Source organism: Aethalodelphis obliquidens, unplaced genomic scaffold (assembly GCF_003676395.1).
Source record: "Aethalodelphis obliquidens isolate GAN/ISIS:26980383/991018 unplaced genomic scaffold, ASM367639v1 scaffold28, whole genome shotgun sequence".
Taxonomy (NCBI): Eukaryota; Metazoa; Chordata; class Mammalia; order Artiodactyla; family Delphinidae; genus Aethalodelphis; species Aethalodelphis obliquidens.
Window position 1 is genome coordinate 4,357,893 of NW_020837972.1, and position 21,886 is coordinate 4,379,778.

General features: G+C 50.2%; 2 protein-coding genes across 6 annotated transcripts in view; one reads left to right on the forward strand and one right to left on the reverse strand.

Annotated features, from left to right (window-relative positions):
* Positions 1-2,994: 2,994 nt before the first annotated feature.
* Positions 2,995-15,558, reverse strand: CRYBA4 (crystallin beta A4). The gene is made up of 6 exons (XM_027124421.1): positions 15,469-15,558; positions 8,865-8,915; positions 8,091-8,209; positions 7,058-7,199; positions 5,018-5,160; positions 2,995-3,431 (listed from the first exon to the last, which is right to left on the reverse strand). Exons 1-6 carry the CDS (start codon positions 15,478-15,480, stop codon positions 3,284-3,286), a joined length of 615 nt encoding a protein of 204 aa, XP_026980222.1. The 5' UTR covers positions 15,481-15,558; the 3' UTR covers positions 2,995-3,283.
* The window catches only part of CRYBB1 (crystallin beta B1), a 13,292-nt gene continuing 4,676 nt past the window's right edge, over positions 13,271-21,886 (forward strand). Inside the window, exons 1-4 of one of the 5 annotated variants that reach the window (XM_027124416.1) lie at positions 13,271-13,462; positions 15,143-15,330; positions 17,087-17,205; positions 20,973-21,105. In XM_027124416.1, the coding sequence (XP_026980217.1) occupies positions 15,181-15,330; positions 17,087-17,205; positions 20,973-21,105 (402 nt within the window). In that variant the 5' untranslated portion in view covers positions 13,271-13,462; positions 15,143-15,180. Of the gene's footprint in view, positions 13,463-14,902; positions 15,331-15,683; positions 15,854-17,086; positions 17,206-20,972; positions 21,106-21,886 lie in introns of those variants that run through there. The other 4 variants (XM_027124418.1, XM_027124419.1, XM_027124417.1 and 1 more) reach the window with 4 other exon arrangements.

Sequence of the window (21,886 nt, forward strand, 5' to 3'; positions counted from 1 at the left end):
ATGTCTGAGGGAACAGGGAACAGCAAGAATCAAAAACCTCAGGGAGGAATAAACCTGGTGTTATGGACTGAAGTGTTTCCTCCCGAAATTCACAAGTTGAAGTCCAACCCCCAATACCTCAGAATATAAGGGTATTTGGAGAAAAGGTCTTTTAAGAGGTAGTTAAGTTAGGCTTTTAGGGTGGGGCCCTAATCCAAGAGGACGGGGGTCCTTATAAGAAGAGAAAGAAGCCCCAGGGGTTGACGCACAGAGGCAAGGCCACGGGAGGACACGGGGAGAAGGTGGCCGTCTGCAAGCCAAGGAGAGAGCTCTTACCAGAAACCAGCCCTGATGGCACGCTGGTCTTGAACTTCTAGCCTCCAGAACTGTGAGAAAGTAAATTTCTGTGGTTGAAGTCATCCAATCTGTGCTATTTGGTCTTGGCAAACATAGTGAACGAATACACCTTGGATGTTTAAGGAAGCATCGCTATAGGGACATGAGGTCAGAGAGATCACAGGGGAGGCAAATGATGGCCAGCCTTGTAGGACTAGGAAATGTTTTGTTTTGTTCTTGGAGTGGAATGGGAAGAGTGGGAGGGTTTCGAGCAGGGGAGTGAAGATCTGCCTTACATTTTTAACAGGACCACTCTGGCTGCTGGGCGGAAAACAGGTTGTTCAGAGGCAAAGGTGGGACTAGGGAGACCGAGGAGAGAGGGGAGGATGGCTTGGACCAGGGTGGGAACAATGGGGATGGTGATAAGGGACTGGGTTCTGTTCCATTTTGAAGGTGCAGACATCAGCATTTGCCAGTGGATTGGATTGTGGGTGTGAGAGATTTTGGATTATTCCAAAGGTTTGGCCCAGACAGCTGGAAAAGTGTAGCTTTGGTTTTGGATGGGTTCTGTTTGAGATGTGCATTAGACATCCACTCGGAGGCATCCAGGAGGCAGCTGGTATTCAGGGATGGAGTTCAGAGGAGAGGTCTGAGTAGAGACAAGCTCCAAGGAAGAACTGCCTCCCCATCCCTCTCCCATCATTTGCCCCAGGCCCATTCTTATCTACCCTACACACCTGTGCTTCCCCATCACAGCACGTATCACAGGATACTATAGTCCACTGTAGACTTGTCTGTCTTGCCCATCCAGCCTGATGAGAGAAAGGACTTTGTGTATCTTGTTTACCATTTCCCAGGGCACGGTAGGTCCCAAGCAAATGATTGTTTGAATGAATGGGATGCCACAAAGAGGGGTTAAAAATTACTGAAGTGCAAATGTTCCCAAACACTTCCCTCCCCTTCCTGAGCCAGAGAATGTTATCTTTTCCAGCAGGCTGTTCAGAACCCCACCCCTTCCTGATTCTGTCAGACTTACTTATGACAGAGGAAGATTGTCTAGAAGAATAGCCAAATGGCTTATGATTGTTGAGACAATCTATATGTACAGAACCAGGAGAGAGAGTAAGCAAGGGTGGGGGTGGGGAACGTATGCGTAGATCTTGCCACTCAGGCTGCAAATGGAATAGGAGTTCATTTAGTTTTAAAAACTTTTCAGGGGCTTCCCTGGTGGCGCAGTGGTTGAGAGTCCTCCTGCTGATGCAGGGGACTCAGGTTCGTGCCCCGGTCCGGGAAGATCCCACATGCCGCGGAGCAGCTGGGCCCGTGAGCCATGGCCGCTGAGCCTGTGCGTCCGGAGCCTGTCCTCCGCAACGGGAGAGGCCACAACAGTGAGAGGCCCGCGTACCGAAAAAAAAAAAAAAAGAAAGAAAAACAAAAGAAAAAAAAAAACTTTTCAGGTGGAAGATGGTAAATGAGACTCCAGCATAGTATGTGTGAGAAAGAACTGGGGAGAGAGAAAAGGAATGTGAGAAGCTTTAGGGGAGAGAACTGGCTCCCTCCATGCGTGGCTTTAAAAAACACAAGCTTGGGACAATTTATCAGGAAGACAGCAATCATAAATGTATGTGCACCTTAATAACAGAGCATCAAGATTCTTGAAGAAAAAAAAAACAAATCAGGAAGCAAAATTGGACAAAACCAAAGGGAGAGGCGGATAGAGCCAAATCATAGTAGGAGGTACTAACAGCCCTCTCTGAGGGATTGAGGAAAAACTGATTTTTTAAAAATTTGGCAAAAGGATATAGAAAAATTTAACCAACATTGTGAACCAGCTCAACCTAATCAACATTTATAGAACACGATATAGTAAGCCCCCTACATACGAACGAGTTCCGTTCCGAGAGTGTATTCGTAAGTCCAATTTGTTCGTTAAGTCCAACAAAGTTAGCCTAGGTACCCAGCTAATACAGTCAGCTATATACTGCTGCTTTTACACTTGCTTCTGGACATCCTAGGCTTAAAGCTACTGTACTACTGTACTCTATACAGTACTGTACTGTAAAGTATACAGAAACACAACCACTTGTAGAGGATGCACGCACGTGACAACGTACGCCAGACACGCGAACTAACTGACGTGACTCGACGTATGAACGCACGTTCGCATCTTTGAAAGTTTGCAACTTGAAGGTTTGTACGTAGAGGACTTACTGTAGCTAACAACTGCAGGATTTAAACAGTTTTCAAGTCTATCGAGAATAGACCATAAGCTGGGCCATAAAATAAGTTTCCGTTCATTAGAATATTGAAATCTTGAGTATGTTCTCTGACCACAATGGACTTGAATAACAAATCAATGACAGTAAACTATCTAGAAAATCCCAATAAAATATCTAGAAAATAAATATTTATATACCACACCTTTAACCCATGGATCAAAGAAAAAAATCAAGGGAGACTAGAAAATATCAAACTGAATGATCATGGAAACACATCAAATCAAAATTTCTGGGAAGCAGCTAATGTAGTACTTGCAGGGAAATTTATAGCTCTCAACGGCTCTATTGGGGGGAAAGAAAAGAGGGGCCAAAATTAATGACCCAAGAGTCTACCTTTAAAAGCTGGAAAAAAGAAGAATAAAGTAAACCCAAAGTAAATAGAAGAAAGGAAATGTTAAGAATGAGAGCAAAGCTCAGTAAAATAAAACACAAATGATAGAGAAGAATCAACAAAGCTAAAAGTTGGTTCTTTGAAGGGATTAATAAAATTGAAAACCACAGGCTAACCCTAGACTTTTTTTTTTTTAATTACTTTTAGTTTTTCGTGCTGACTGTGCATGGACTTGCCCACATGGGTGCTGGGGTCGTACGGGTTACAGGGGGAGGCAGAGGAGAGAGCATGGAACAGCCTCCAAAGCTCCTCTGTTCCAGACAAGCACATGTTCACTGCTCAGCGCTGGACCCCCTGCTCACTGCTGGATCCTTCGGATGCTCTGCACCTGGAAGGTCTGGGCATGAGAGCCCCACTCCCGGAAATGCTTGTAGTCGCCTGAGTGGTGATCACACTCCAGCACATACTGAAAACCTCGGTAGCCAGGAAACTGGGAGCCAACCCAGCTGGAAAAGGGAAGAGGCAGACTGTTACCCTGAAGAGGCACCAGCATAGTGATTAAGACAGGGACAAGGGGACCCCATGCTGCAAACACACGCCAGCCATCCTGGACTTCCTTCCCTGGCATTCCTGCCCAGAATGTGCCCTGCTCTCCCCACCACTGGGTCCTTTTGATCACGCTGTTCCCTCTGCCAGTAACACCATTCCAACCCTTCTTTGCCTGGTTAAGTTGGATTTATCCTTCAGGTCTCAGCTCAGTCATCACTTCATCAGGGCGGTCTGACAGTCCCCTATTGAACCTTTGTAGCACTCATGTAATTAGGTAATTAACAGATGATTTGTAAAAATGTCAGGTTCCTCTGCCAACAGGAAGCTCCTGGGTGTAGGGGTGTGTGTGCTGGTTCATCATTATCTAGTGCCTAACATGATACCCAGCACAGAGGAGCTCAATAAATATTTGATGAAGAAAGGGAGGGAGGGAGGAAGGAAGGAAGGAAAGGACAGAGGGATAGATGGAGGGAGAACGAAGTGGGGAGTCTTATTTTTTCCCCCTCCTGCCTTATTCAGGGGTACCTCCAAGGAAAAGGCTATTCTTTCAATTCATCGACCCCTGTGTTGTTCAGGACTAGATAAGGATTGGTGTCTCCTTTTCTGAGCTTCCCTTTCCCTTTCTGTAAGAGGGAAGTGGACTCAAGAATCACAAGAGGTCCATCCTACTCTGAAACAAGATCCTCTGGTGCTTCCCGAGAAAACTAAAAAAATAAAGTAACCCTACCTCCCATCTTTGCCCCTGCCAGCCAGGAGCCAAGGGGTACCTCAGAAGGTGACTCTCATATCCTATATAACCGAGGATCTCACACCTCAGCCATCCCCTGGGTGAAAAGGGTGGGAAGGGTCAGTGAGTCCTGGGCTTGAAGCTGGATTCAGTTACCTACCTGCTGTTGGATAACTTGCTGTTGGAGCAAGTTGCTTAACCCACATCTGTTTGTTTACTCCTGGGCATCCATCCTCTCCTCTTCTGGTGACAGACCCTGTCACATCCACCCGCCTCAGTCAACGTGGGAAAATCCTCACTCTAGCAATAAGCACGTGACCAGGTCTAGCCAACCAGAGCACCCCATTCCTGTGGGCATGGTGATTGGTTTAGAGTTGAACCTGTGACCCAAGCTGGACCAATGAGAGCCTTTCCTGGAACCTTTCGTGGAATCACTGGGGCTGGCTGGAATATAAGGATGAAGCTGCCATCTTATCTTCACATGAGAGGAACTTGCCTAAGAATACAGCCACGCTGAGGCAGGCAGAGCAAGAGGGGGAGAAAGACAGATCCCTACTGTCGCAGCTGGATCCAGCTGTGCCTGAAGCTAGTTATAGGGGCCAATAAATAACCTTTGAGCTCAATATCAGTGTGATCTGGGTGTCCACTACTTGCAATCCCAGAAATTTTGCCTGATAGCTCCCTGTGCCTCAGTATCTTCCTCTGGAATGTGGGCATCAGATCCCCAAAGTCCCCAGCATAGTTTTCACAGGAGGTGTCCCCATCCTTCTCAACATCCTCTCTGTCCCTGCCAAGCAGAGCCTTGCATCCACTTACGCCCCCGAGTTGACATGGAAGGAGCCCACTTCATTGCCATCCCAGCCCATGGCCTGGAGGGAGGGGTAGTCATCACTCAGCTCTCCTTTCTTGCCCAGGAAGTTCTCTTGCTCAAAGATGGTCAGCCTCGACTCGCGGTGGTTCTGCAGGTACAGGGAACAGAGTCAGAGCATCAGGTCCTCAGTCGGAAACCCAGGAGCCTCTGCTGGCCCCTACACCCCTGTTCTTGTCTCCAAAATCAGCCTTCCTTGAAACTTTCTGGAAGGACAGTAAGGCAACAGGCACCAGAAACCTTACAAGAGGTGTACTGCTTGTCCTTCCAGAAATTCCTGTTTCAGAAATTTACACAAAGAAGATAATCAAGGAGAAAAGAAGCCTTGTTGATAACAGGAGGGGGCAGGGGAGGGAAGGGAAGGGGGAAGGGAAGAGAAAAAACAACCTGAATGTCCGATAACAGAGGATCAGGTACACTGGGATATTGCACTATGGTTAAGAGAAGGGTGTGGAGATCTGGGTTCAAATCCTGACTCTCCACTTAGCAGCTGACTAAGCTTAATCATCTAAAGAAAAAAAGTATGGGGACTTCTCTGGTGGTGCAGTGGTTAAGAATCCTCCTGCCAATTCAGGGGACATGGGTTCGAGCCCTGGTCCGGGAGGATCCCACATGCCGCGGAGCAACTAAGCCCGTGCGCCACAACTACTGAGCCTGCGCTCTAGAGCCCGCGAGCCACAACTACTGAGCCCGCGTGCCACAACTACTGAAGCCCGCGCGCCTAGAGCCCGTGGTCTGCTACAAGAGAAGCCACCGCAATGAGAAGCCCGCGCACCGCAACGAAGAGCAGCCCCCGTTCGCCGCAACTAGGGAAAGCCCGCGCGCAGCGACAAAGACCCAACGCAACCAAAAATAAATAAATAAATTTATTTAAAAAAAACAAACAAAAACACGTCACACAGCATTTCTGAGCCTGTTTCCGCATCTCTAAAATGAAACTAACCACATCTGCTTTTCAGGATTGTTTTGAGAACGAAATGAAACCAGAAGTTGTAAACTGGGTAAAGGTAGGGATTGCATCTGTGAGAGTCCTTCCGAGTCCCCGCATTGGCGCAACGCCTGGGCCGTTTGTGAAACAAATGAACATTCACCAAATGATATACTAGGACACTATGGAAAATGATGCCACAGGTGAGATTTAATCATCTGGGACAGTGATTGTGATATACTTGCAGAGGGAGAAAAGCTGGTTTCCAAACTTTAGGTTCGTTATGATTCAACTTTTATAACTGAGTGATACGCGTGTATAGATATATAGATATAGATGGATATACAGATCTAGACATAGATACTGATATCAACACTGCGGATATAATCTGTGGGTAGCATATAAGACCAAGGAAATCTCCAGCACTGATAACAGTGAGCTTTTGTCTCAGAGGTGTGGGTATAAATGACTTTTATTTTCTTATTCGGCCATATCAGGTTTTCCCCTGAACCTTAAGTGATAAATGTGTGCCGTGTGGTTTAAAATCCATAAAAGTTGTTTTTGAAGGAAAAAAAAGTACACCTTTCCAAGCCTCAGTTTTTTCATCTGTAAGATGGGAGTAATAATGCCCACCTCCACCCATACTCTGTAAACAGTAGCAAAAATATAAAATCAAGAACACTGATAATGAATTAGGAACAAGAAAGAGAACGCTTCTTCCTCACTTGCCCTGCCACCTCTGGCACCCAGACTCCCCACTGTCCCTCAGTCATGAAAAGAAGGACACAGAACACGGAGGAGCTCATATTATAACCAAAGTTGCAATGGGCAGAACTTTTGTGGAGGGCTCTGTCCAGATGCTATACGTACATCCTTTTACCCCACAACATAGGTACTATGGCCCCATTTCAAGATGAAGAGACTGAGGCCCAGGGGAGGGACTGCCACCTCACACAACTTGAAGCAGTGACATGAGAATTTGAACTCTGGGACATCTGGTTCCCAAACCCCCACTGGAGGGGCTCAGGCCACCCCAGGCTCAGGCAGTGGCAGGACTCACAGCGCAGGCCACGGGCCGGAAGGAGGTGAGCCTCTCGGCGGGGTAGGACGTGTTGCCACTCCAGGCATCCCAGGACGGGTACTCACCCCGCTCCAGCACATACTGCTGCCCTTGGAAACCGGCGTGCTCAAAACCCACCCACCTGCGGACAGAGGGTAGAGAGTGCAAGAGGTTAAGAGGCCCCCCACCCTGAGTTCTAGACCAGTGGTGGTCACGCAGGGGTGACTCTGTCCCCCAAGGAGGCATGTAACAATGTCTGCAGGCATTTTTGGTCCTCGTGCCGGGAGGAGGGAGCAGAGGGTTTTGCCGCTGGCGTTTAGTGAGTAGAGGCCAAGGATGCTGCTAAACGTCCTCCAAGGCACAGGACAGCCCCCAGCACAGAACTACCCGGCCCCAAACATCCAGCCTGTTGACATGGAGGCGTCCAATCTAGACCTAGTAGCCCACTGCCTCGCTGTGCATACTGTAGGTAGGGGACCGGCTCCGTGCAGGTAGCTGGCACTCTTGCACGTGTCCCTCTAGGCCATGTAGATGAGGCTTGACCACATGCTGACTTAAGCCTTGGCCATCTCATGACTCTCTCTCTCTCTCTCTTAACAAAACATATCTCATGCTCAGAGCCTCAGTCAGGCAACATTGTTCAATTACAGAATGCTAGTATTATTTATTTATTTTTTTTACTATATTTAGTTATAGTTACCTTCTACTTTTGGTGAGTGATATTGGCTTTTGATTTGTGCCTAAGAGGGACATTTCAGATGCAACACTGGGTTTTAAAGGTCTGCCCCCGCAGGGCTGCCTCATCCAGTGGGAAGGCTCTGTGTGAATGGTGCCCCTTACATTTGAGCAGTGCACAACCTGCACGACCTTACACTGCCATCCTGCACACTCCCCAGCATCTCAGACCCAAGGAAGGCACACTGGTACAGTTAGAGCCTGGGAAGATAACACCTAGAACATCTAAAAGTCCCAGCACCCCTCTCTAGATCACTTCCTGTCTCCCCCACCCCGATTCCAATCCCCCTGGACTCACGCTCCACTCAGCACTTTCAAAGATCGCACAGTCTCAAAACCAAGCTCCAGCACACTGGGGCACTCAGCTGTGAACTCATGCCGCCGGCCTTGGAAGCCCTCCTCATCCCACACCACGATCTATGCCGGAGAGAAAAGGTGGAGATGCGCATCAGAGTCCCGCGAGCGGTTAGGGCTTCACCCCAGGACTCAGGGTGGGGCAGATCAGGTAAAGCAGGGATTGCAAACTCACATGCCTCTAGGGGCCAGGAAAGGAGCGTGAGGGCTGAGGACCCAGGAGCATAGGCCCTGTGGAAGTGGGTGGCATCTGCTCAGCGCCACCTACTGTTGCCACATGATAATGCAACCAACTGTTAAATTTCCCAAGACAACCCCTATATCTGGACTTTTCTGTGGACCTTCCATGTTTTCAAAGGCTGATGACAAACTCAAAGGTTGGGTTTTTTTTTTCTTCTCTTTTTTAACACAGAGGAAGTCAAAGAAATCATGCCCAGAGACTATGTGCCATCACCAGTTTGCCATCTCTGCCAGAGAGACGGTTGAATTTGGGACTGTAAGACACAAGTTCAAATCAAGACCCCAGTGTGTGAACTTGGGCAAGACCCTCTCCCTCTTGGGGCCTTGACTGCATCCTCTGTGAAATGGGCCCTCATTACCGCCCGCCAGGGGTGAGGTGGGGATTCAATGAAGGTGGGGGTGGTGGTCCCCAGGATCTGGGTTCGACCTGTGCCCTCCCACTTCCCAGACATCGCCCCCTTCCCATGCCTCTTCCTACCTTCCAGTGTCCCGCTGACTTGGTGCACTGCAGAGACATGTTGCTTGTTTCCTACACAAGAGGAGAACGTGATACGCTTCTGCCCTGACTCTACTCCTCTCCTTGAGGCTGAAGTCTAGTTTGGGCTGATTGGGCTCCAGATGGGGTCCAGATGTGCCTGCGGTTGGGGGCAAAGTGTGGCTTCGGCCTGTCCCTCTCCTACCCTTTCCATCTGTGACCAATACCGTCTGCTTTGCTTCCATCCTACCGCTATCTCAGAATGTACCCATTCTGGGTCCCATTCCTCTAAGCCCTGTTCTGTATTGTTTTATCTGCTCACTATGGGAAATTTTCTGTAGCTGCTGGTGGGCGGATGTTTCACCCCAGGCAAGAACCAAGGTGCTCAGCTTAAGATAGCCTCCCAAAGACAGCATCTGACCCAAAAAGGGAACTCTAATAGTGGAAGCTGAGGCAACAGGATTGCAGGAGTAATTCTGGTTTTAAATGGGGGTTGCAGGTACTGGTCTTGATGTCTGGGTCCTAGTTAGGATGCCTCGGTTAGGATGAGGATGGCATTCAGGATGGCACAGTGATGTCCCCAGGATTGGGGACCTGGGCTCCCCTCCCTCCCAGGATGCTCACCCAGAGCTCAGATCCCACTCCTTCTCCGAGCCTGGGACTTACCGAGATGGACCCAGAGAACATGCCAGACCTGGCACCAGCGGAGGTCAGGCTCTTATAGGCAGGGAGGAGAGAGGGCCCCTGGGGGACAGAGCCCTGACTCAGCAAGCGAGCAACGGGAACAAAAGCCAGCCCTGGCTGGAACTCCAATAGAGAGGTGTCAGCAGCATTGGCTTCGGCTGGGAGGGAAAGGTCAGGTTGCTCCCACTCAGGGATTACCCATGAAGAAGGCAAGAGGAGGAAGGTCCGCCTTAATCAGCTCCATGGGACTCCTGACTGGAGAAGGATAACAAGCGGTAGACACAGAGTCTAAAAACCTCGTCCTTCCTAGCTGTGTGACCTGGGGCAGGTCGTTTCCCCTATTTCTTCCTGGAAAATGGGACAAGAATAAACTATATCACAGGACTGGTGTGAGATTATGTAACATGCCTGGAACAGACATTCAACAAATGCCTATACGTTTCCCCCTCCCAGGTCCCTTCCTCTTCCAGTGGGAGCAATCAGGGTAGGCTTCATGGTGGAGGTGGCATTGAAACTAGGCTCTGAAGGGTGAGGAGGATTTGTACAAAGTGAGATGGAAGGAAATGCTTTTGCTGGGCAAAGCTGTAGAGGTAGGAATATGGGGCTGGTGGCCTGATGGTGCTGGAGTTCAGGGACCCTGAAGGAGAGCAGAGGGACACAGGCAGGAAAGGTGGCTGGGCCAGGGCCTCCAGGGCCCACAAAGCTCAGAGAGGAGTCCAGAGGGCTCTGTGGGCAGAATGAAGGAGCTGGTGGGTGTGAACATGCTTTGCAAACTGTACCACACCTGCTGAATATCCAGGGTTTGTAGAATTCGCTTTGTGCGCCCTCTCCCCACACTCCCACCCTCTGAGTTGGCCTAAGAGGGGGCTTTCACAGCATGGGAAAGAGCATGGCTGGAAACCAGATCGCTCTGGGTGACCTGGAGGATGTCCTAGGTCAGCTCATGGCATCTAAAATGGCAATATTAGTTCCCTCCTGAGAGGGTTAAAGGTAGCCCTATCAAACGCATAACTTTAGGGCTTCCCTGGTGGCGCAGTGGTTGAGAGTCCGCCTGCCAATGCAGGGGACACGGGTTCGTGGCCCGGTCCGGGAAGATCCCACATGCCGCAGAGTGAGCCATGGCCGCTGAACCTGCGCGTCCGGAGCCTGTGCTCTGCAATGGGAGAGGCCACAACAGTAGGAGGCCTGCATACCGCAAAAAAAAAAAAAAAAAGCATAACTTTAATATTAGTTTGCCATGAAGATTAAAGGCTAAGAATGTAGGCTCTGTAGCCAGACTGCTCAGGGTTGTGTCCCACTCTTGTTGGCTCGGTAACCTTGAGTATGTTACTTAATCTCTCTGAGCCTCAGTTTCCTCATATGTAAAATGGGTATAACAAAGTCAATTGGGTTTAACCTAAGAGATAGGGGTATTGTGAGGGTAAGTGTGAATTACACATGAACAGCACTTGCTGTTCCGGAACTTCGCCTGGGACATAACATTCGTCATGTGTCTCCATCATCATTGTCATCATCATTGCTAATAAAAAAAAATTACTATGGACACATCTGCACTCCCATGTTTGTTACAGCATTATTCACAGTAGTCAAGAAGTGAAAATAACCTAATTATCCATCAATGGATGAGTGGATAAAGAAGAGGTGGTATATAGATATAATGGGATATTATTCAGCCTTGAAAAAGAAGGAAATCTTGCCATTTGCGACAGCATGGATAGGCCTTGAGGGCATTGTGCTAAGTGAAATAAATCAGACAGAGAAAGACAAATACTCTATGATTTCACTTACATATGGCATCTTAAAAAGACAAAATCAGAGAAGTGGAGAGTAAAATGGTGGCTGCCAGGGGCTGGGAGGTGGGGGAAACGGGGAGATGGTGCTCAAAGGGTATAAACTTCCAGTTATAAGAATAACAAGTTTGGGGACCTAATGTACAACATGGTGATTACAGCTAATACGTATCGTATACTTGAATGTTGCTTAGAGAGCAGATCTTACATGTTTCCCAACAACAAAGTAAATAGTAACTATGTGATGGGATGGAGGTAGCAATCATTTTGCAATTTGCAAATGTATCAGATCAACATGTGGCACACCTTACACTTACACTATGTTGTGTGTCATTTATATTTCACTAAAGCTGGGGAACATGATTACCCTTAAATACAGGAGGGCGTCGTTTTTAAGAGCTTGGGTTCAGGAGTTAAAAGGATGTGGCTGGGACTTCCCTGGTGGTCCCGAGGTTCAGACTTTGCCTTCCAATGCAGGGGGTGTGGGTTCGATCCCTGATTGGGGAACTAAGATCCCACATGCCTCGTGGCCAAAAACCAAAATAAATAAATAAAACAGAAGCAATATTGTAACAAATTCAATAAAGACTTTTAAAAAAATGGTCCACATCAAAAAAAAAAAACTTAAAAAAAAAAAGATGTGAGTCCTAATTCCATTTTACAGATGAGGAAACAGGCTGAGAGAGGAGAAAGGGACTTGCCTCGGTTTCCTCGTCTGCAAGGAGGATTGATCTCAGAGTCCCCACCATCATAATGAGGATTATAGGAGCCACGTCAGTCAGATGCTCCCAGTGGAGCCATCCAGCATGGGGCCGTGCACCCCCTACCTCTGCCCTCGCTGGTTGGCTGGCAGCCCATTACCACAGGGATCATGGAACTGCCCCAGACATCTTGACCCTGAAACCCAGACCTGTGGGTGGCCCCTACCACAGGCATCTTAGCCCCCATTACAGTGGCTGCCCCATCCTGCGGTCGCTGGCCCCCTCCCAGGCCTTGGCCCAGGATGAAAGGCTGAGGGGGAGGCCAGGAAGTGAGGCGGGGGTGGAAGGGCACAAGGCAGAGCTGGCCCCAGGCCACGGTGACCTCCAGGCGCAGCTGGGCTCCGCGGGGAATCTGGGCTCCTGGACCCCCATAGAAGAAGCAAAAACCTATGCAGAATCCCCTCTCCCCGCCCCCCCCCCCCACCTGGGGCCGGGGAGTCAGACTGCAGGCTGGTCTGGCCCAGCAGCGCCCCTGGGTCCCTCCAGCCCTGGCTCTACTATGAGTTCGCCCTGTGTGACCTTGTTGAACTCCATTGTTCTACCCGGGCCTCAAGCTGACGTCCGTCTCTCTCTGTCTGTCTCTCTCCCCATCACCGTCCACCTGCCCCTCTGTAGGTCCATCTCCATCATCTCTCTTTCTCTGTCGCTCTCCACTTCTCCCAATCTGTCTCCCTCGCAACCTGGTTTCCCTAGCTCCCCCTTACCCTGGCCAGTTCCCGACTCTGACCTCTCTGGACCCTAGTTTTGCTCATCTGCCAAATGGGTACAATGAAAGTGCCAAATAAGGTGGGTTGTCCTGGGACCTGACCAGAGGCAGCGGTGATGCGTTTAGCGCTACTCATGGCCCCTTCTTTCCTGTGCAGCACCCCACAGGGACACCTGCGCCACTGATAACTGCAGACACGGAGGCCCTGAGGGATAGAGACTTGCCAAATGCCACACAGTGCAGAGTGGCTGAGCCTGGACTCAAACCCAGGTCCCCTACCTTCTGGGGGCTCCCCTTTTCCCTGCCCCGGGATTGGCAGCCAGCGGGGACCCTGTGGGCCCAGCCCCGGCTGGGGTTTGTGAGAGCGGCCCCTGGGCAGGGGCTGGGCAGAGGCGAAGCGATGTGGCTACTGGCCAGGGTTTCTGCTGTGCCTGCCGGGCTCACAATGGGAAGTGCTGCCCTTTGCAGGAACCCGACAGGGTCAGGCCTCTGAGGCCCCTGACTCTCTGCCTGGGGCCTGCTGAGCCAGCTCCCCCTTTGTGCCACAGACCACAGGGTCTGGTGTCTGCCAGACTATAAAATGGGGGGTCGGCCCCTTGTCACCCACTGCACCAGCCTGCCCTCCTGCCTGCCCTCCAGCAGGAAGTAGCAGGGCCCCAGGTAAGAGGGGACCCACCGCAGCTAAAAGCCCCAGGGGAGGGGAGGGGACAGAACAGAGGCAGAGAGAGGGGGAGGCAGAGAGATCAGGGACAGAAAAGAGTCAGGGAGATGGGGTAATCAGGAGAAAGGCAGAGAGAGAGAGAAAGAGAGAGAGAAAAGATAAAAATAGAGACAGGCAGAGAGAGGAGGAGAGGGAGGGAGGAAAAGAAAGAGAAGAAAGACAAAGAACAGATAGAGAGAGAGATGCAGAGGTATAAAGAGAGCAAGATACTGGGGAGAGAAACAGAAAGACAGAAGCATAGGCAGAGAGAGAAGTAAAAACAGAAATAAACAGGAAGGCAGCAAGAGGGAGGGGGAGGGGAAAGGGAGGAGGCGGGGGTGGGGGGGGAGAGGAGAGAGAGACTATTGAAGGGATGAGCACATGTCCAGAAAGCAAGGAACCCAGCTACCATACGAGGGGAATGTTGATTCATAGACTGACTTGGCCGGGGTCAGGGTGGGGGTAAGCAAGCGCCTGGAAGCCACGGATGTGGCCCAGATGTGTGGCCTTGCCCATCGTGGGCAGAGCACCCCAGAGTCACCGCAGTCTTTCTCAGGGGGAGACGCAGGGAGGGATCTGCTTGCCCCAACCAGCTCTTTCTTACAGAAAGTGTTCAGGAATCCACTGCCAGAGGGTCTTGATGATCTGCGCCCTCAGGGGGTCCTGGAGCCCCCTGGAAATTGTCTCCAAAATTAAAGGGGGCATTTTTTTCCCTGGGGACAAGGACAAGGCGTTCTTCAAACACTCAAAGGCATCCATGACCCCAAAGTAATGAGGAACCACTGGAATTGACCAAAGTCCTCTCCACCCAACGCCTACACAGCCACAGCCTCCTTTTAGAACCCTGCCATGGGCCAAACACGTCCTCCTGGAGCCTCCTTTACGCCCCAGTCCCAGGCCTGTGTCTGCACCCACACACCCGTTCCCAGGCAGTACCAGAGGCAGCAGTTTGACTGGGAAAAGAGAGAGGAACATGCATTCATGCAATCTCTGAACAGATGTTAATTGAGCATCTACTGTGAGCCAGGCGCTGAGCCAGGTGCGGGGGATGGAAGGGTGAATCAATCCGGATAAGTAAATGGCAAAGCCCAGTTGCTGGGTGCTTGCCCTGAAATTGGAGTCCTACCACTTAGTAGCTATGTGGCCTTGGGCAGGTCATCCCACCACCCCCACCCGCCTCAGATTGCTCAGAGGAGATAAGAGGTTACAGTGAGGGACAGATGTGTTCATTCATGACTGTAACAGAGCCTGGCCTCCCTTAGGCTTTCCCAAACGGGACTTCTTGTTATGAATCTGCTGAGGCAAGTTGAGGTTGTCCAAGCCAAGAAGCATGATAAGTGGTGAGAAGCATGATAAGTGACTCCGGGGGGGCAGAGGAAGGACACAGCAGGGGGACAGCGAGGACACGGCTTGGTGGAGGTACCGGCAGGGTCTGAGGCCTGGAGAAAAGCATAACAGGGATGAGTGGTCCCCAGACAGGAAATCCTTGACGGCAAAGGGAGATGGGGACAGAAAACAATTCAGGCTTCTGTTTTAGAAGGAGAAAGACTAGATGAATTCAGAGAAGCCTGAGCACACAGGGTGATGGGGGATGAGAGCCAGGGAGGCAGCTTGGGGGCGCCACCCCTGACTGAACCCAGGCCGAAGGGTTCTTTACAGACTTTTGCAGCTGGGAACCATGTCTCAGCCAGCGGCCAAGGCCTCGGCAACAGCTGCGGTGAACCCAGGGACTGATGGGAAGGGCTCAGCCCCGGGCTCCGGCCCCGCCCAGGCCCCAGCCCAGCGGGTGCCCGCTGCCAAAGGGGACCTGCCTCCCGGGAGCTACAAGGTGAGGACCTGGGGGCGGGGTGGCTGGGCTCCACCCCGCGCTTCCTCTCCCTCCTCCCCTTACCCCTCCCCTCCCTCTTCCTCCCCCTCCTCCGCTCCCCTCCCCGCCAGTCTGCGCAACCGGCTTGCACCTGCTTACAGTTTGTCGCATGCAAGAAACAGATGGAGAAGGAGAGAAAGCGGGCTGGCTTAGCAGCAGGAAACGGCTGTCCCAGGAGGTCCTCCAGGGCAGAAGGCCGGCCTCAGACCCTCTTGAAAAGTGTTCCAAGTGGTCGGTCAAGCTGAAAGGGCTCCTGGAAAGCGAGGCATCCGGTCCCTTCGGATTGGGTTGGGTTGGGTTTCAACCTCGGGTGCACAGAACTGGGTCATTTCACCACCCTTGGTTCATGACAGGCTGTCATGCAGTCCACCCCTGGCCAGATTTTATTTATGTAGTCGCTTATTTAATGGTTAATTTCAATTTAATTTTTAATAATACAACACGCACCAGCAAACCCACCACTTGTGTGAAAAGCCAGGACTTGGTAAACATCCTCAATCTAACTTCAAAGTGTTCCCGCCCCACTCCGTTCCCACCTCTCCAGCCGCCTACCCGCCCCCCACCGTCCCGCGAGCCCACCTCCTTCCTCCCCTACGCGAGGCTACTGCCATCCCCACCCCGTCTGTCATCTGCTTGCTTGCTTTTTTATGTACTTTGATGCATTGTTCCTTTAAAAGTATATATGTGTGTTTTATTTGTTTTTAACTTACTGAAATGTACCATATGTAATCTTTCTGGATTTTTCTTTTTTCTTCCTATGAGATTTCTAATAGTCACTGATACTGTTGTGCATTGCTGTGGGTGATTCGTTTTGGTTGCTGTGTGATGTTTCAGAGTGTGACCGTCACTCCTGGGTGATTGGTAGCTTTGCTGTCGTGAACGGCTTGGTCAAGGTGTTTTCAGCCACGTCACCTGCAAGAGTTTCTCTTGGGCAGATAAGTGTAGGAGTGGAAGGGCTGGGTCAAGGGTATGTGAACCTCTTTCCCTTTTATAGCTGGAAACTGAGGCTCAAGAGAAGGCATCCACTTGCCTCGGTCCAAGTGAATGGCAGCGTTTTCCCAACTTGGGACAACAAACAGATAAAAACCAAAATTGGATGCTTAGTGAGAGGAGGGGATTAGCCCACGTTTACACAGGGGCCCCTGCTTCTGGCCTCCCCTATGGTTTGTTGGGTAGACTGGTGAATGTTTCCTAAGCATCAGCTCTGTGGCAGGGGCTGGGGCTTGGAGATAAAGAAATGGATCCACCCCATTGGTCTTTGGAAGGGTTGAGTGAAAGGGGAGAGGGGTGCATAGAGATACCCAGAAGCAAAGCAGCAGTGACTGTGTAGTGTGTTACTTGTGCTGCTGATGGGATGAGCACAGTGCAGGGGGGCACTCAACCAAGCTCACCCAGGGAGAGGGTATCAGGGAGGGCTTCCTGGAGGAGGTGACATCTGAGCCTAGGACAGGACAGGGGACATGAGCTCCAGGATGGGGATATGTGACGAAGAAGGCATCCCAGACAGGAGAAAGAGCACAGATAATGGCCTGGAAGGAAGATCCATCAGTTCCTAAAGATGGTACTGATATTAAGTTCACAGATCTTGGCTCATGGCAAGCTCTCATGTGATCTGGGCACAGCCTGCTCTTATTTACATAGGTACTTAATGCATATTTGACCTGGAGCCTCTCCCTGCTCACTCTGCCCCCTTGACATGGGGGCTTCTCTCCTGCAGCTGGTGGTCTTTGAGCAGGAGAACTTCCAGGGCCGGCGGGTGGAATTCTCCGGGGAGTGCTTGAACCTGGGAGACCGCGGCTTCGACCGAGTGCGCAGCCTCATTGTCGTCTCAGGACCGTGAGTGTTGGGCAGTGGAAGGGCACTCCCACAGCCCTAGTAAAGTAATAAGAAAACGACCGTAGCTGCCATTTACTGGCCACCCGCTCCACTCCATGCCTATCACCATGCTATTAGAGACACATACAGTCATCCTTCAGTATCCGAGGTGGATTGGTTCCAGGATACGCAGTGGATACCAAAATCCTCGGATGCTCAAGTCCCCATAGTACAGCCGAACCTCCGTATCCGCAGATGTTGGATGCATGGGTACTGGGGCCAACTGTATATTATTTCCAGTACTTCTTTCAAACCCAAGAGGGAGGAAAGAGAGGTATGATTCTCCTTCCCATTTTACAGGTGAGGAAACCGAGACTCTGAGAGGTGATTTGATTAACATAAGGTCACACTGACAGTAAGTCATGATTCCAGGCTCTAGAGAGATGTTTTTTCTGCTATAGAAGGAACCCTGCCCATCATTGATAGCAGGAGGAGGCCAAAGAGCCAGGTGTCCATTAGCTGTCCCCTCTTCTGGGCATCAAGCAGCCTTAAAGGTAATACTAAGCATCTGTTGAGTACCCATTCGTGCCAGGCACTGACTGAGGGCTTTACCTAGATGATCCTACAGTGCTGTATGAGGTAGGGGCGATTCTTATTCCCATTTGACAGATGAGGAAACCGAGGCTCAGAGAGGTTAAGTCCCTTGGCCAAAGTCACCTAGTGGTAAGTGGTAGACCCTGGGTTCAACTCAGGTTGATCAGTTTCATCTCTAGCGCTTTAGTCACCATGCTCCACAGCCTGCCCCTCACTCTCTGGGCTTCTCTGGGCCTTAGTGACCCCCATATAATACAAGAATCATTGTCCCTTGGACATAGTGGCTGCACCAACTTCAGCCCCTGTGCACTAAGCTCAGGGTGCAGGGCCAGCCCCCGGATGAGACCCACAGGGCCCCCTTGCCTCTTGTCTCTCCAGCAAAAAAGCCCTCAAGGAGTGTGATCAGCCGGTACACCCAGCATACAAAGGGCAGAGATAAGCTTTGAGGTCAGGCAGGTCTGGGTTTGAGTCCCAGCTCCCCTGTTTGCCTTGTTCAGCGTCCAAGCCTCAGTTTCCTCATCTCTGAAATGGGCAGAGTAATGGTCCTCACTACCCTCCACTGGATTATTCTAAGGTCTGCAGGTGATAACGCAGCATGGGCCTGGCACTTTGGCGGTGCCCAAACATGGCAGGTGGCAGAGGATTATTTACCCACCCTGTTGCCCTGTGAGTTTAGCCAAGTCACCCTGGGCCAGGGTAGGCTGGTAACCTCAGCCCCACCCTCAGACTGCCCAGCTGGGGGCAGAAGCTGCCGGATGTGGCCAGTTTGGGTTTGCAGGCTTTTTTCATTGTCTGTGACTCAAACCCAGAGCATCTCTCCTCAAGCAAAGATGCGGCTGGTCTTTGGTGTGTGCTCTGGGACTGCACCTGATGGGAGAGAAAAGATCCTGTGTTCCAGGGCCCTGGCTCTGTGTCAGGACCAGCAGAGTCATGGGAAAAACAGAGGTGGAAAAAAAAAAAATGAGGGGATGAGGTGGGCAGGGGGAGGGGAGGAGAGGTGTGCCCTCACATAGATGGGGAGGGGAGGCATGCCTGCCTGAAACCTAGGAGGCCTCAACTGACACCTGACACCATCATGTGACTTTAGACCAGTGACTTAGCCCCTCTGAGCCTCAGTTTCCATATCTGGGAATTCAGATTTCTGCCCTACCTCTCTCCTTGCTTATAAGACTCAAATGAACCGTAGGAGATGAGAAAAGGCACTAAAATAAATATTGACAATTCCTCACTCATGTAACAGGTCCTCACTGGGCATTATGACTCCTGAATAAGACAGTTTTGGGGGAGGGTGGCAGGGTGGCAGGACCACATCAGTGTCTGTCTTTCCATAAGCTCAGATCTCCAGCAGCTTCCCTTCTTCTTTAGTCATGAAAGATATTACTGATTATGCTTTCTCTTTTAAACTCTCATAACCTCCTGACAAGGTAGGTGCAATCATTTCTTCTCCTTTTCGGAGGCTTAATGAGCTTAAGTGACTTGCCGAAAGTCATACAGAAAATAAATGATGAACTGGGATTAGAACTCAGGTCCATCTGTTTCCAAAGTCTATGTTCTTAACTCCTACAAGGCACCACCTTCCAAGGCTCCCTTCCCATCCACCCATCCATCCATCTGTCCATTCATTCTCCACCCATTTCTTTATCCCTCTATTTACCCCTCCCTCCATCCATCCATTCTCCATCATGCATCCATCCATCAATACACTCATCCATAGATCCAGCCATCTACCCTTCTATCCACCTGTCCATCCACCTGTCCATCCACTTATCTACTTATCCATTTAACCTCCCTCCCTCCCTCCCTCCCTCCCTCCCTCCCTCCCTCCCTTCCTTCCTTCCTTCCTTCCTTCCTTCCTTCCTTCTAGCTTCCTTCCTTCCTCCCTCCCTCCCTCCCTCTTCTCCTCTACTCTAGACTAGGGAGGACTGAGGCAGATTCACCTCTATTCTGGAAGAATCAGTCTGCATCTTCAATTCTGTCACTCCAGTGTGGGTTGGCGCATTCCTCAGACAAGACTTGAGGCTCCTGGGACACATTCTGTTTCAGTCTGTGGTGGTAGCCCATCCCTCCTCCATCTGCCGCATCTCCTTCTGGGTAGAGGAAGGTCCCAGCAGCCCCCAGGGAGATAAGACTAATGTCAGTGACCCCTCAGCCCTCTCATGTTCCCTCAGAACTCCTGAACACATAGAGGGCAAAGTTCGAGAGGCTCCTTAGTCTCAGCCTTCTCATCTATGAAATGGGTTTCATCTTATCTCCCCCAGAATCCCTGGCCCCTCTAACACAAGCTCACTGCCATTCTCAATCAGGCCGCACTGAGAAAGCCCCCATCTGACATCAAGCTTAGTTAGTCCTTTTAGAGAACTGAACACCTGCATATGTGCAATCACATTTAATTCTCATAGGTATCTGAGAGGTGAATATTACTATCGTTTCCCTCCCACTGCCCTCATACCGATTACTGTCTTCTGTATGCCAGGCCGGTCTTTACCAAAAATACAGGTGATTCAAGCACCTGTATCAATTTTTCCCTACCCCCATACCTCCAGGACTATTATTTATTTAATATATTTCATTTTAAATGACCCTTTTTTGACCCAAGTAAACATATATCAAAAGAACCTTTGCATCACTTTTACAAATGGACAGCTGATATCATCTGCTATAAGTAAAAGGTATCCGTAAACAAATTTATACAATGAACACAGTATAATAGCCTGCTCAAGGCTCTGGGCTGGTGGCCTGTTCTTCCTTTGCTACAAAGAGAGATTAATAAGTGTTAAAGACACATTAGTATCCAACAAAGACTTTCTCCTAGCTGGAATCCATTTTTTAAAAAATGTCTTCTTGTGTGTTATTTCTCCCAAGTCCTTATAATACTTAAATTATATGTAAATCCTACATCTGGGGAAACGTTTTGGTCGTATCATTACACACATTGTCTCATTTAATCCTTCACCAACTTCAAGAAAATAGGCGTATTAGATGAGGAAACCGAGGCTCAGAGAAGTGAAGCACTTCCTGTGGTCACACAGCCAGTCAGTGGCATAGCCTGGGATCAAACCCACCGGCCTTGGGGCTGCCTTGCAAGGGGAAGATCGGAAGGCAAGTGGTGGGAGGGGCTTCTGCTAAGGATTCCTCTCCTCTCTGCCTTTGCCCCTCCTGACTCTCCCCGCCCTCCCCATCTCTCTCATGTCCAGCTGGGTTGCCTTTGAGCAGTCCAACTTCCGGGGGGAGATGTTCATCCTGGAGAAGGGCGAGTACCCACGATGGGACACGTGGTCCAGCAGCTACCGCAGCGACCGGCTCATGTCCTTCCGGCCCATCAGGATGGTGAGTGGCTCCTGTACCGGGCCTGGGGGATTAGTGCGGCAGGGCAGGAGCAAGCGTGAGGTCTGATGGCCAGGAGAGCAAAGGAGTCAGGTGAGCAAGAAAAATAAAGAAGGAATGGTGGGCAGGGAGGCGCAGCGACCTCTGAGTTGGGCAATGGCTCTTGTGCTCAACAATTCATAAGGCATCCCTGATACACTCATCGTGTGTCCAGCTCCTACTAGGAGCCCAGGGCCAATGGAACCTAGTTTTTTCCTTCTCTGCTGCTGTCAAGAGTGGACTGAACCTCTCAGTTGTTGTCTTCCTTGACTCTCTTTGTGGAATGTTTCTAATTGCTGACTGCACATTAGGCACTCCTGGGGAGCTTCGAAAAATCCCAAGGTCCATCCAAATCATCAGACATGCAGGTTGAAGCTCGTGTAATAGCTGAAAAGAGGGATATTGTAGAAAGGCACCATGAAAGGCACCTTATCCTGATGATAAGACTATATACTGAATTAGCCCCTTTATAATGTTTAACTAAAGTAAGTAGCATAACTTCAAGACTCAAAGCCAAAATAGGTGGAGTTATCTCCAAGCCAATCACAAGTTTCTTCTAGAATTATGTTGATGATGATTCATGAACCAGCCACATCTTCACTCACCAATGTTAGTGTCTGATGGTAACCAACTTTTGCCATCTGAGATGGGAATTTTCGTGAAGAGTTTTTTTTTTTTTTTTGCGGTACGCGGGCCTCTCACTGTTGTGGCCTCTCCCGTTGCGGAGCACAGGCTCCGGACATGC